The sequence below is a fragment of the Rhopalosiphum maidis genome, chromosome 1 (assembly GCF_003676215.2).
Source record: "Rhopalosiphum maidis isolate BTI-1 chromosome 1, ASM367621v3, whole genome shotgun sequence".
NCBI classification, from domain to species: Eukaryota; Metazoa; Arthropoda; class Insecta; order Hemiptera; family Aphididae; genus Rhopalosiphum; species Rhopalosiphum maidis.
This window is the reverse complement of record NC_040877.1, coordinates 16,326,485-16,342,426: the sequence shown is the minus strand read 5'-3', so window position 1 is coordinate 16,342,426 and position 15,942 is coordinate 16,326,485. Positions and strand designations below refer to the sequence as shown.

General features: G+C 26.2%; 3 protein-coding genes across 3 annotated transcripts; 1 reads left to right on the top strand and 2 right to left on the bottom strand.

Annotated features, from left to right (window-relative positions):
* The first annotated feature begins 1,580 nt into the window (after positions 1–1,580).
* LOC113561299 (DDB1- and CUL4-associated factor 12) lies at positions 1,581–5,639 on the top strand. Its single transcript, XM_026967636.1, has 7 exons — positions 1,581–1,759; positions 1,863–2,271; positions 3,393–3,596; positions 3,670–3,966; positions 4,208–4,367; positions 4,711–4,862; positions 4,922–5,639. Exons 2-7 carry the CDS (start codon positions 1,864–1,866, stop codon positions 5,081–5,083), a joined length of 1,383 nt encoding a protein of 460 aa, XP_026823437.1. The 5' UTR covers positions 1,581–1,759; position 1,863; the 3' UTR covers positions 5,084–5,639.
* Positions 5,640–8,373: 2,734 nt separating this feature from the next.
* On the bottom strand, positions 8,374–11,451 carry LOC113548945 (neutral alpha-glucosidase AB). Its single transcript, XM_026950055.1, has one exon. It carries the CDS (start codon positions 11,207–11,209, stop codon positions 8,486–8,488), a length of 2,724 nt encoding a protein of 907 aa, XP_026805856.1. The 5' UTR covers positions 11,210–11,451; the 3' UTR covers positions 8,374–8,485.
* A 1,096-nt stretch (positions 11,452–12,547) lies between these two features.
* Positions 12,548–14,930, bottom strand: LOC113548770 (uncharacterized protein C7orf26 homolog). Its single transcript, XM_026949830.1, has 7 exons — positions 14,794–14,930; positions 14,427–14,514; positions 14,106–14,221; positions 13,621–14,032; positions 13,058–13,442; positions 12,815–12,918; positions 12,548–12,731 (listed from the first exon to the last, which is right to left on the bottom strand). Exons 2-7 carry the CDS (start codon positions 14,503–14,505, stop codon positions 12,655–12,657), a joined length of 1,173 nt encoding a protein of 390 aa, XP_026805631.1. The 5' UTR covers positions 14,506–14,514; positions 14,794–14,930; the 3' UTR covers positions 12,548–12,654.
* Between the last annotated feature and the right edge of the window lie 1,012 nt (positions 14,931–15,942).

Below are 15,942 nucleotides of genomic sequence, written 5' to 3'. Positions count from 1 at the left end.
AATATAACTATTGATTATATAGTAGTTTACTATAACTAACAGTAGGTTGATTTATATAATAAAATTTAAAAAATGTCATTTGAATATCTAATTTTGTCAAAATTTGGACTTCAAACAGTTCAAATAACGCTTATAAAAAATAATATATATATTTTTAATTTCTATTCGAAACAAATTAACCATTTGCCGAACAATAGCTACATCATAATGTCACTGTAAAAATATGTATTAAGATATAAATCTTAGCCCTATAATCAGGATTGGACCGGGACACTGGGATATCTCCCAATAGGTCGCAATGAAAATGAGCTTATATGATGGGGACTGCAGTAAGCTATTTGGGGTCGGTAATAAGCAGTATAAGGTGCCTTTGTACATGTAAAATGATAATAATTAAAAGCAGGGGCCGGTTAATAAATTATTTTCCGGGCCGTTTGTATGAGCTAGAGTCCAGTGGTTTTTAATCGGTGTGCCGCGAAAAATCTATTAATAGTTTTATTAGTATGTATTTAAATGTATTTATAGGTATATATATAAAATATGTTTCATATATTATATGGATTGGTGTGCTGCGAAAATTTTGTAGGAAATGAATTGTGCCGCATGGTTAAAAAGGTTGAAAACTACTGAGCTAGACCAACCCTGCTTATAATCATGTCATAACTATATAGTAAATACGGGATTTAATTACTTTAAAAATAAGTCAAAATGGCAATGAATTATAAATAAAAATTGCATAATAATACCAAATAATTGCACTAAACAGGCGTAAAAACTGCAAAATAAAAATTATAAAATTATATACATTTAATTTAAATGCTTTTTTAAAAAATATTATCGATAAATATGTATTTTAAAAATGTCAATTATATGATTAAAAAAAGGTGAAAATATTGAGATGGCTCTTATAATGACATTAATTGGCAAAGACATCTGTAATTAAATTTTCAAGGTATTCAGTTGATATTTTTAATACCAAAATAATATCATGATAAATTTATTATGCATGTTTTAAAAATAATAACGAATAAACCGTGAACCTATAAACTATGTATAATTGATTTGTGTACACAGGGTACATTTTAATATATACTATTGGTCATAAAGGACTGTGTATCAAATATTAATTATTATATTATAAACTTTATTCGTGGCCTCATGGGATTCTAATGAATTGTTCACTCAAATCAAAAATCAGGATATCAGGTAATTGATAATGATCTAAAATTTTTATTATAATGAAATATTTATTTTCATATTTGTAATTTCCATACATAACTTCTGGTTTCCAATAATTGAATCTTAAATAGTTGAGGTAATATAGGCTATATTATATTAAACTGAAATATAAATGTTTTCCTGTATTCTGTTATCGACTTCAGTAATTTTTGGGTACTTTTAGAGTAATAGGAAAATATTTTTTTTTTTCGTATAATGTGTTTTGTGTGCTTATCTTCAATGCTGATTTTCAGTTGCAGTAAAGCGACGATAAAAAAAATGTTGTACAATGTTGGTCTAACTGTGACCTACTTATCATCATACTAATATTTTATCTTTTTGTTTTCAATATTTAAAAAATATTTACTTTATTATTTGTAATTTTATTCTTTTAAAATTACTAATTTTGTTAATACATTTGTAATATATTTTCTATTTAATATGTATATTTTGTACATAAATTCTCATGTTGTATTCAATATTACCTGTTCTGAATGATTTTGGACTCGTCAATGATTAACTAGCATACCCTAGGCATAAGGTAAATATTATTTATGTTATGTATATATTATTTTGATTCATTTTACACGTATTTTTCAATCATAAAATTTATACTGCGATATTCGGTATTATTGTTATTTTAGAATGGCACAAACAAGGCGCGTGCCAGTCTTTGGTTCACGACCACCTTGTGCATACCAATCCAGACTGGATGAACGTAGTTTACAAATTCGTATGACTAGAATGGAACGGAACAGAAAATCTGATAAACCAGAAGATTTTGTTTGCTATGAAGACTCAGACGAAGAAGAAGAGAGTACTATGTCATTGTGTACTATGCTAAATTCTTCATATAATTTTGTTGATTATATAAGAAATCGAGAATATGGAATGCGAGAGTATCGTTCAGTAAATCAAAATCATGGTACAAGGCATATTCTCACACATGACTTATTCAAAGAACTGTCTATACCATTAAAAACTATGAATAAAGTTTTTTGTTCGCAATGGCTTAGCAGTAAGCAAATTGTCTTTGGTACAAAATGTAATAAAGTAAGCACGCTGCTAAAATTTTATATATATTCCAATAAAAATTATTTAAATTTTAGCCTTTTAGAAATTATATTCTTACAATTATTATGTGTAAAATATTAATTTTAATTGTAATAATTACTTTTAGGTTAAAGTATTTGTACATTAACACAACAGTATAATATTAATTTATGAAAAATAGTTGCAAACATTACATAAATAGATTTGTTATTGATAAAATATGAAGTTGTTTTCTTTATTTTAGTGAAATGAACATTTAAAAATTAAAATTATTAATGGCACTGGTTGTTATTGCCACGCCCAGACTTCATCATAGCCACAAATATGATCGATATATATCATGTCTAATTGTATAATAATAAGACATCAATATCTTTATTACTTATTTATAATATTTAAGAGTATTAAATAAAAATAAGAATTACTATTTACTTACAAGCAGGGTTTGAAAAAACAACTTATTTTTTTAAAATAATACAACGTAAACATTTTATTTGTTTGAAATGTTGTTTTTAGTTTTAAATATTTTTTTTTGTATTATTTCAAACAATTTATTAAAAATGAAAAAATTATTTATAACAATACTTTGTTTCAATTATAATATATAGGTATATTATAAAGTAATATTATTCTTATGTTATCTGCACCATGGTTGTGAATTACAAACAAAATGTTTACTTCATAATAAAATTACAATGTAATTTTCTAAATTATTTTTTTTAAATATTTATTTGTAAAATATTTTAAACAAAACCACTTAAAACACATTCTAACCCTGATTATTGGTATTAATTGCTATTATTACTATGGATAGTAGAATAATAACAAAGCAATGGCAAGATAATAAAATGTTCACGTTTATATGTGATGCAATAACAACCCAGAATCTTAAACAATTAATTTTATAATCTGATCATAAAAGATAAAATTGGTAACTAGGTACTTATAATATTTTATATTTAATAAAAAAAGTAGGCACAAAAATAAATAATATTTTAATTTTACTGAATATACTTAAATTATACTCAAAAATTAATTAGTTATATTATTTATCAGCTATCGACTTATTATATTTTACTTATATCTTATTTAATATGCATTTATATTTATATTATTATTAGTTAATGGTTTATAACGTAAAATCACATGAACTGGATCAAATACCATCGATAAAGGGACGTATAGATGAAGCAGCTGATCAACAAAGTGGTATTCATTCATTAAAAATTAACCCGTCCAGAACATTATTAGCAACAGGAGCATATAATTCTAATGAAATTGCTGTGTATAGATTGCCGACGTTAGATCCAATTGTTTTAGCCGAGGTAAACAACATTAAAACGTTAAAAAAAAAAAAAAAAAAACATGCTACTATTATTTACAAAATTATTTTCTTAGGGTGCTCACAAAGATTGGATATTCGACATTGAATGGTTGGATGATGAATTTTTTGTTAGTGGATCACGAGATACCAAACTTGCGTTATGGCAAGTTCAAGATAAATATCAAGAAAAGTATGATTCTGATGGTGATCTTATACAACCAATTACTCAATTTCTCAACCCTGCAGTTATAAGAAGTTGTAAAACAGCACAAAAAGTCCGAGCAATCACATTTAATAAGAATTTAAAAGAAATGGTTACATTGTCACTAAATGGATATGTTCATGTTTGGGATGTTGAACGTTTTAGACAAGTAATTGCAGTTTTATTTATTATTATTTTTTGATATAGCTTCTTCAATATTAATTTATTAAAATGTATTCTAAAAAAATATTGATTACTTAAATAATTTAGTAGGTATTAAGGTAATCTAAATATACATGTCATTAAGAAATGAATTTGCATTTAAGATCAAAAAATAAAATGTTCACAAATACATTTATACAATTTGGTATTTTGTTTACTAATTATTTATATATTATTTTGCATAACAGAGGTTTTCAAGAAGATTATCATCTTGTCAGGACAATGTTTGCATGGCAATGAAAAATGATAGTAGTTTATATGCTGTTGGATGTCGTTCATACACACTATTACTTGATGCTAGAACTTTACATACCATAAAGAAAATCCCTGCTAGATATAGTGGATGTGGTTCGTATATTTAAATACTTTCTTATATAATATTACATTTTATTCTAATAATTTATACTTTCTAGTACATTTTTAAAATGGAAAATTTTTTTTTTTATGATTAAAAATCATTATTATAGTCTATTTATTTTGTTTTTTTACTATAAGTAATTTTTATATTAGTTTAAATAGTGAGAAATTACAGAGTGGGAAGATACTCAGTAGTACCATCCGATAAAATAGAAAAATTATGACTTTATTTAATTTGATTTTACATCTTTAACTATGTTTATTAGAAATGTCATAAAATTGAGTATAATTCATGTAAACTTTTCCTGATTTAATTATTTATTTATTGTTATAGGAATTAGGTCTTTAAGTTTCCAAGATAATGTAATCACAATCGGAACTGGTGTTGGTGTTATAATGTTCTATGATATTCGGGCAGGAAAGTACTTAGAATCCAGTATTAATTCCAGTAGAGCAGTTGTTTTAAAAACAAGTAGAGGTTATGTTGTAAGTATTATTATATATAATTCATGTATAATTTAGTAATTTATAATATTTTTTATCAGTATCCTGATGAAGATTTCATGGTGGATCAAGGGTTTCAACAAGTCAAATATACACCAGCAATTTATACACATTGCTATGATTATTCAGGAACAAGATTATTTTCTGCAGGTGGACCGTTACCAGCTAATTTATGTGGCAATTATGCAGGCTTATGGCAATAATATTACTACAGTTTATTGTTTAAATATTATTTGTAGTATTTTCATGCTACATAAACAAATTTTACCGAAAATTGATAAAATATTTCAGTATTTTGTCCGTGGCATTCCTTGAGTCATTAAAAATTATGTGCAAAATATTGAACTATATAATTGTACAAGCAAATTAATTGTGCTTTGTTATAATTAATATTTTATCTTATTGATTTTGAAGTTTGAACATGAGAAACACTGAGTTTTTTATAAAGTATATCATGTTCTAGGAGTAAGAACTAAGACTATACTTGGCTGGAATGAGTGTTTTTATCTAGTGATTTTATTGAATTAAACATCTTCACGATTAATGTAAAAATAATTATAAATGTATAGCAATTGAATATTATAGTTAAAGGAACATTCATTCTTCTTGTATCAAAATAATCAACTACTATATTTCTTTTTCCATTTGGTTTGGTTTTTAATAATATTTCAAATTATAATTAACAACCTTAGAAATAGAAAAAAATATTCATTATTAAAGTATTAATATATTCCTTGATTCATCAAATAAAATTCGTAGAAGTGACTATTTAATTTAAAAAATACTAATAAAATGTTTAATTTTATTTATGTATGTGAGATTTATTTATGTGTTAAAATAATTTAGAAAATATTGTTTTTATATATAATATAATATACTTCAAATATTGAATCAATTTTTCTTAACAGGTAACGCTAAATTCATGAAATCAACAAAATTAATAAAATTAGCAAAAATGATTGCTGTTTCATGAATTAGATTCTTTTTTTGTCAAATGCATTATTTGATGATACTGCAGCTCTATAAATAGTAGTTACTAATTCAAAATAACTAAATAAATAAAATAAATTAACCAAGAAATGTTATATGCCAAAATTATTACTTTTAATTTAAATAATTAAATATAAAATTATTAGCCAGCCATACCTTTTGATTAATGGTTAGTAGTTCTCTGACTTCAATGTAAAGTTCATTATTTTTGCGTGCTCTAAGACAATACATTCTAAGCACATTAATTTTATGTAATAAATACTTCAAAGGTGAAAAGTGAAACTTTTATTTTTCATTTTCAAGTAATTTTATTAATTTTTAGTGTATATATATATATATATATATTAATACATTGTATAAGCTTTTAGTATAAATTCAAAATATTGTATTAAGAAGTATTGTTTTTATAATATTTGCTTTAGTCATTTTTAGGAGTTTTTCTTTTATACAAACAACAAATATTAATTGGTCATTTGGAGACAGATACTTAGTGATCACATTTATTTTTAATAGTTATACCGTAAACTGTTCCTTATTTTAGTAGTTTTTGTATTGTTTTTTTTTTTTTTTTTTGTCAGTTAAGATAAAGTGTTAAAATGCGTAAAATTAAACTGTAATTTTCTTATTGCAAGCATATACTCTACTCTAAATAGTCCAAATAAGAAACACCCACGGCAAATTATATATTATTATTATGTTTATTAATATGCGTTCATACACTACTCACTTGTCAACCCTACTGAGTCAACTATCTGTATACCTGCTGTGTCATAAAGCTACGCCTTTGTGGACAAGTCGGCCACCGTGGGAGTTTCTTATTTGGTACAAAGTAAAATTCTGTACCTTTAAAAAGAATTTTAATTATTTTTCAAAAGCGTTGTTGTAAACAAATCAATTTTTGATAGTTTTTAGGACATTTAAATCTGGGCTCTATTAATCAGGTACATAATTATTGATTTGAGGAATTAAAAGTGAAACTTTTTTTAGTTATTTTTTCAATTTATGTTAAAGGCAAAAAGCATTAACATAACTATTTTTCCTCTGACAATTTAAAAAAAAAATTTTGTGATTCATAAAATACTGATTGTAGATACATTCTACTATTATTTAAATTATAATTTTTTATTTATTGATAAAATGTAAAAAATATTGAGCTATTTTAAGCAACAGACATTTGAAATTGTTTAGTTTCCTTTTTGTGACAAATTTATGACATTAATTTCATACAAGTTAGAAGTTTTAATTGTCATAAAATGATAGAAATATGCAACTTATTTGGTGTTTGAATATTAGTTATTACTATACTATAAAACAAAATATGTTCTCTGACTATAAAGTTTATTTTTTTATAAATATTTAAAAAATTCAAAGCTATTCATATCATTATCATTCTTTAGTTCCTTTGTTGGTATTGACCTAATGACCTATAAGTTAATAACAATAATACACATTGACATTACATCTAATAATCTACCATTCTACCACATAATATATGAATATAATTTTTTTCTTTCAGATTTCATGAATTTGACGCATTTACAGTACTAAAAAAACTTAATTACTAAGTAAAAATTTTTAAAAGATTTCTAATAGATTTATTCAGTTATAACACTTGTATAGCAAGTGTATTTTATGTTTAATAAACAAAACTTATGAATTTAAGATACCTAGTCAATTATTCAATTTAATTATTTAATTATAAATAAATGTTATATCTGCATTTTGTCTTAAAGATGTTCACGTGAAGTAATATTCACACACATTTATATTGTATGTATAATATATTTATATACTGTATTCCAAAAAAAATGCATAACCTGGCTTAGGTAGTGCCAGATAGGACTACAGTCTACCAAATACTGTTGTATTTTACAATATGTAAATTGTAAATATTACTGTCAATTTAAACATATTTAATTTGCAGTTTCTTTCTTTGAGACCTAAAATTCTAATTTGTTGCAATATCACAAACATCCCTGGATAACAATACTATATTGAAAACAAATATATATTTATGCATACATTGTAGAACTGAATTTACTTTTACCTACTCAATCTAATATAACTAAATAATCAAAAATTGAATAAACCAAGAAATATAATATAATACTCATTTGCATATTATTAATTGCATTACAAATAAACAAAAATAAATTGTTTAGTGTATAAAAAAATTAATTACAATATAATTTTGAATGCAAGAAAATAATGAAATACAGATAGCCAGAGATAAACATAATTTTGTGGGTTATTATTTATAAATTAAAGTAATTATCTGCACTAGTAATCACAATTTAAGATACCTTAAGCCGTACTAGTAATCATGGGACGGATTATAGATTATTTGTATACAATTGGACCTTAAAAAAATAAACAAAATACTACTAACTGATACTCATTTAATAATTATAAACTGGTTGGTCGATTTCATATTCATACATATAAACAGCCAAAAATGTGATATAATTCTAATAAGTATACTATTATTGATTAAAAAAAATTTCTAAAATGTGAAACTGCTATTGTTCACTACATAAAATAAATACTTAATAATTAATATTGATTCAAATACAATTTTTTAGTTACAATATTCCATCACATGTTTAAATGTATTATTAAAGTAAAGAAATCGTCCAATTTTGAGCTATTCCGACAGCAGGCTTCCGCACTGTTAATACTTGATTATGAGTATTGTATAAAACAGTTAATTCTGACAAACTACCACCATTGACCTGTATACTGGCTTTGGTGAATACATTGGGAATACCAACAATCATGACTTTTTCGACCCATGATTTAGTATTGAAATCTTCACAGTGTAGACATTTTGAAATCAATTGGTTATTGATATATTCATATTCAATGTAGTTAAAATGTCCATTTCGGTATTCAAAACTTTCTTCATCATCAATATACAATGATCCCTTAGCTATAGCTTTTAAGTCAATTGCAACTATCAAAGTATACGGGTCGTCCTTCATTAAGACAGATGATCGGCGAACACGTTGCTTAGTAGGAACTATTGTACCACCACGTTGATATACAGGCACCTTGTTGATTGGTGCTGGTATTTTCATCAGTCCATTCATTTTGATAGGTTGGTAAGTATCTCGATCATACCAAATTTCTTCTTGACCGGGGAAATAACAAGTCAACTCTTGTACATTTTGATCCAATACAGGACATACCAACAAGACATCACCAACCATAAATTCATTATCAATGTTGTTCAGTTGTTCTTCATAAGGAAATTCAAAAAATAATGGCCGTATGACAGGTGCTCCGGTTAATTCATGGTTTTTAAACAATGAGTACCATAATGGTAACAATGAATATCTCATTCTGATGGCATCACGAATCAAAAATGTAGTCTGTTCGTCAAACAACCATGGTTCTCGACGTTTTGTATCTATGTGAGCATGACCTCTGAAAAATGGCAGAAATGCACCAGTTTGGTACCAGCGGATCAATAATTCTTTATCGGGGTTATTAAAGAATCCGCCCACATCCGCACCACAAAATGAAATGCCCGAAATTGCTAATGAGAGACACATTGGTAAAGATATTTTTAAATGACTCCAATCAGCCGCATTATCACCAGTCCACACTGCAGCAAAACGTTGAGTACCAGCAAAATGAGATCTGGTCAAAATGAATGGTCGTTTTTTACCATTTGATCGCTTTAGTAGACCATCATATGTGCTTATGACCTGCAACAGTCCATAAATATTATGTATGTCTCTGTGTTCATAACCTCCATGATGAATACAATCCTTTGGCATTGTCACTTCTGGTCCATTGAAAACAGAAGGCTCATTCATATCATTCCATATAAAAATGTCCTCTGTAGGACCAACAAAATTATCAATAGAATAACGAGAAGCATAATACTCTTGTACTTTAGGATTCATGAAATCCAAATAACTAGAAGATCCTGGCCAACACCAACCTTCATATACATCACCATCCTTATTTTTTACATATAAATCATTATTAAGTGCATCATTATGTAGAAAGTAGTTGGAATCACGTTTGATGTGTGGATCAATAATAGTCACTAACTTTCTGCCTCTGCTAGTTAAATTATTAACCATTTCTAAAGGTTCTGAAAACCTAACTGGATCCCAGGTAAAATATTTTTTACTATCTGTGTATTCAATATCTAACCACATGACATCCATAGGTATGTCATGGACATCAAAATTTGTTTCTACATCGTGGACATCTTTTTGGTCATTGTAATTCCATCGGCACTGATGGTAAGCCAAAGAAAATAATGGAGGTAGTGGAGCTGTTCCTGTCAGTGATGAATATTGTCTGGTTACATCTAGAGGTTTAGGACCCAACATTATAAAAAAATCAATAATACCACATTCAGAAATAAAATGAGCTCTGGGAATGTCTTTATCAGTTGATGATCCTGAAACTAAATTTACTATTGATTCCACAACTGATGTGTGTTCAGTATTTCCTTTAACACCTGCAATATCCACCCATGTTTCAGCAGCATTCAACCAGAACACCCCAACACTATCCTTTTTTCCATGTCCCATTAAAAATGGAACAGCTCCGTATAATCCCATTCCATTGTACAATTCATATTCGAAAACATCCAAGTTATAAAATCGATATGGGTCATTACCACTGGTACCTTTCAAAGCTAAACTATCAGCATGTTCTGGCAATCCATATAGAGAAGAAGAAGAATATAATTTGAAGTCCATTGAAACTGCAGAAGGTCCACGGGGCTTAGAATCTTGATGTTCCTTAAAGTATTCTTCCCACGACCCTATTTCATTGTCTGGAATTGATTCTGGCTTAGGTCGATAGTGCTCAAATTGCATTAGATTATCATGGTTCACCCCTATGGTTAACTCTTCGTTAACATAAACATCCAATTTAAATGGGGCTATCGTGATATACACCTTAATAATTTTACTTAATTCTAATTCAATAGTTGATGTATTTCGAGCCATAACCATTGGCTCTGTAATTGGTTCAGATACAAGAGCATGCACTGGTTGAAACCTGTTAAACATTTGATTCCCATCTTTGTTGATGCGAAGACGAAGTGTACGATCCTTGAGACCATCCAGCCGCATTCGTAATGAAACATCATCAAAGTTTGTATTTGTTATCAAGGCTTCGAGGTATTTATCCGTCAATATAACACTGTCGGGTACTAGTTCAAAGGCGGATTTTTGGTTTTTGTCCAAGGAACGACAACGCTTACAAAAGTTACTTTGCTCACATGTCTTAAAATTACCACGATCAACCGAATACACGGTTGAACCAATAATACATACAAAAAAAAGTATTAGGTGTAAAAAACTATTCATTTTATATTTAAACGTGAATGATAGGTTCACTAGAAATTATACAATATTAAGTTAACAAAGCACACACTAACATTGTCTTAAACAAAAATTGTTATTGTTGTTTAAGTCAATTTGAGAGAATGTTATTGTATTAAATTATATTATAAGTACCTATTATGGTTTTTGAAAATACAAAATCGTAGTCTTCTAACTCTTAACACTTATATCGGAACTCCGGCGGTCACTACTCAGTTGTAAATTTTGGTTTTTACACTAAAAAATGTTATTATCATTTATCAAATATTTATTATCGCAGAACGTCAACACAACAATAGAACTGCAGGCAATAAACCTAACCTAAAAATGCCCGGCGACAAAATTAAATTTATCTTTGTTTAGTCCATGAAAACTAAAAATTCCCGGATCGTCATCGCGGTCTCTAAAAATTATATTATGTTTTTAAAAACATAGTAAATCACGGACAACGGGACAAAGATATATATCTTAGTTCGTGTAGTAAACTATTGTATTTTAAATAATGCATAGTGTATGTCAAATAAATTACCCGGTTATTGGTTTATCAGTGGCGGCTCGTGCATATGTGCGATGGTGGTCATGGTGTAGTCACACTCCCAACAGAAATTAACAATTCATAGTACAAATATATTTACAAAATTAATAGGTACATATTTTAGTACAATATAGTATATTATATATTAGCAAATTAACAATTAAATATATTTTTAATTATTATTAAAATTATTTTCATAGTTATTTAGAATATCGTTACGAACTCGTAATGTTATTATACGGGTATATGGATAGCTATATAGGCCTATGCAACGCCGCTGCTTGTGCAACTTTGTGTATCGTTTCAATGGTGTCATTGAAATCACTGAATACCTATAAGTAAATACTAAATACCTAGGACTTATCATTGTTGGTAGTTTATTATTACTACACTTTTTATGTTTAGAAGTGTTTTATTAAAATATATTGAATCAATTACAATAATAAGTTATATTTGATTATTTTTTAATTCATTTAATCTGTTCCAATATAGGACAGTAAGAACAATATTTATGGGAATAAATTGATAAATAAATAAAATGAAAATATGAATAATATATTAATGTAGGACCTCCCAGTGAGGAGGTACTACAAAAAAAATTTGATTAGTAAATTTTAATTTTTAACCACCAATATTAAAATAAGCGTATCCTTAAATTTATGATACAAATAATCAGTGATACCCACGACTAAAAATATATTTAACTAATACCTTAAACTGTGATTATATTTCAACCATGGCATATATAACAATTATTTAAATTTACTATTATATAATCAAAGATTTATATTTACATAATCCTTACACAGTATTTATAAATTATAAATAAAAAAATTACATCATAAATTTAAATATTTAGTCTTCTTAAATAATATTATATTTTCCATTTTGAACTTTATACTTGAATACGTTTAATAAGTGTTTTTAAAACTTCATTCTCCGGAAGTGATTCTAATTGATTAACCAAATCCTCTGAAAATCATAAGGAGTACAAATTAATTAATCAATAATAATTTATACTTAAGGAATAGTATAAATAGAATAATTTGTCTTACGCTTATTTCCAAAAATAGTATCAGATATTATAGCAGCATGTATGCTTTGAGTTAATCTTTCTACCACTATTTCAACAGCATGTAATAAAGCTTGATCATTTGACCTGAAATGAAAAAAATGAATTATTGAAATTTAAGAATATGTTTATATTTTTTATTCAAATTCTTAAATAAATAATCATTTAAAGGTTATTTTATAGTTAAAATAAAAAGTAATATAATGATGTATAGTAAAATAATTACTTAATAGTCTCTTCAATAAGATCTTTTAGTTGTTGAGGTATAACGGAATGAACACTTAAAGTATAAGGACGACTGATTCTTGGATTTTGTTCTGAATATACTTTCCAACCTTGCATAACACTTTCAATCAATGCACAATGAAGTTCGGAGTACAATTCTAAGTCTTTATTATTTTTCACACAAAGTGGTGCAAAAAAACACCACCTGAATAAACCTAGAAATGGCAATGTGGCTGCCATTGGAATAGCACCACTAGGCAATGCACGTTGTAAATCTGTGTAATGTGCAGTGAAACATAAACAAGGATCAGAATTTATCCACCGTACGACAGTTTCTAATACAATACGAGGTGGCTCTTTGATACACATATTTGTGTCGGTAGTTTCTAAATTGAATAAAAAAATAATTATGTTATTAATAACATAGGTATTTACTATAACTTTTAGCACTTATGAGCTAAAAAAATGTAATTTGGATTGTTTTTCTTTTATCATAACTAGAATATTAAATGAAAAAAAATGTACATATATTTTTAATATTATTACTGTATTATTTATTATTACTTGTGTTAAAATAAAGTTCTGATAATGAAGTCATCAAATTGGCAGTGAATAATGGAGCATTTTGTGGTAATAAATGTATTGATGTGTTGTCAGCACTTATAAAAGTAAAAAATTTTTTTACTAGTCCATCAGCTAATTGTGAGCTGTACTTTGACGAACAACCCAATTGTTGCATTTGTACACCAGCAGATTGTAGTATAAGATTAGAGTAAGTAGATATGGCCAATGATACTAAGCTCACTAACATATTAGTTCTCTGAGGAGGTGCACCAAATTGGGGGAACAAAGTCATAAATATAGCATTGAGAGCGGTATCTCCACAACAATTATCATTATCTGGTTTAATTTTTGTTTTATTGAAGTATTCACAAATCATTACTAGTAGCTCTAAGTACCTAATTCGAGACATTGGCTATTCATAAACATAAAATAAACATAAAAATTAATCAAAAGATTTTATTAAATAAAAATAGTTTTATAATTACTTTGGTAGATTTTCCTTCTTCATTTGTTTCACAAAATATAAATTCTGATATTAAATCCATAGCAAGATCTTCATTTAAATGCTGTTTACGAGATGTCTCACCATTAATAATAGTCTCTAAAATAATAATAAATCTACTTTAGACATTTCTCTAGTATCGCATAATATACATACTGATGGTAATGTTCAATAAATTATAACAAGTATTAAATTTAATTCATTTTTTATTCAAATAATAAATCAAGTAAATACAAAATAAAAATAAAACTTTTATCATATTTTAAATATTTTGATTAATTTTGATACAATAATAGGTACTTACGTATTTGATTTAATGCATTTTCAGTAGAAAGAGGAAAACCAAATTTCCTTAGATTAACTTTGACTTCGTTGTAATCCATTTTTCTTCTCTAAAACAGAATTATAATATACGTAATAGGTATACAATTATTATTAGACATTTATACTTATTTTTAATTTTGTAATTTAAAATAATAAATTATAAGCTTTTATTTTTATAGCAATTAATATTATTCTATAATAAAATATTTTATTTATCATAAATAATAATAATTATACATAACAAATATTTTTCCGTGCAATATTCCGTAATACCTAGGTCCCTAAATCCTTTAGATAGTATACCAACTACAAATTAAAATGATTATTTTAAAATTGTTAATACTTACTAGTGTATATACTAAGTACTAGGTTTGTACTGTTTATATTATCCGTAACTATTATACAAAAAATATAATATAGTGTAATAATAATTTACAAACGTATTTGTGTATAATAAATAATTAATAATTATTATCACTGTTCCTTATTATCTACACAGAATAATATATATATATATATTAATATTGTGGTTTGTTGTATTTACTCTATGATTTACTCCGTGGGTTGATGTTCACAGATAAGCAACATAGATAATATATTAAATGTATGCACGATGTCGAGAAGATACATCGTGTATTTACGTCATAGATACAGTTGATCACAGATAATATCTATAGCCGTTGAATCATGACAAAATAAAATTTAATTTGTCAAGCGTGGAATAGATTTAAATCATTAAATCTATAACTTTAATGGATTCTTTGATTAAATATTTTAATAGTTTAGATTTAGAACATGGTTAAATAACAAATTATTTAGCTAGTGAGTGCCACATTTCTGTGCGTTAGGTGTCGAGTATTTTCAAGAATTTTACCGAGGATCAAAAATATTTTTATAATAGAATAAAAAGAAATAAAAAAGTATCTAAAAAATATTTAAAAATATTCAAGTCACTATTATATTATGGGCGTGTTAAATTTGAATTCAATGATATATATCATAACTATTTTTCATAAGGAATCATATATTACTTATAACATTTATTTTACTTTTAGAATTAACCATTGATTTTAAGATATACTTCAAAATCAATTGTATTACGATAGTTTGATACATGAACTAAGATTTTAGTTCATGGTTTGATATAATAAATAATAATGATATATGTTTATTCTATATTTTATCAATTTATCTTTTATTCTGCCTATTTATTAACTTAATGGAGATTTTGAATTTTAACCATTTGACCTGATTAGAGTATACACTAGATTCAATTTTCTTTCGAAAAATACCTACATTTTTGAAAATTTAAGCATTTTATCGACTACTTAATGTGTACTGAGTATACTACTTATACACACACGCACAAAAAAAACATTGTAAAATCAATACATTCATCATCTACGCTTAGAATCTAAATATGATTTAACTTATTTTTCAACATCGAAATCATAATTTTAATTGAAAAATTCTCTTAACCACAAAATAATATTTTA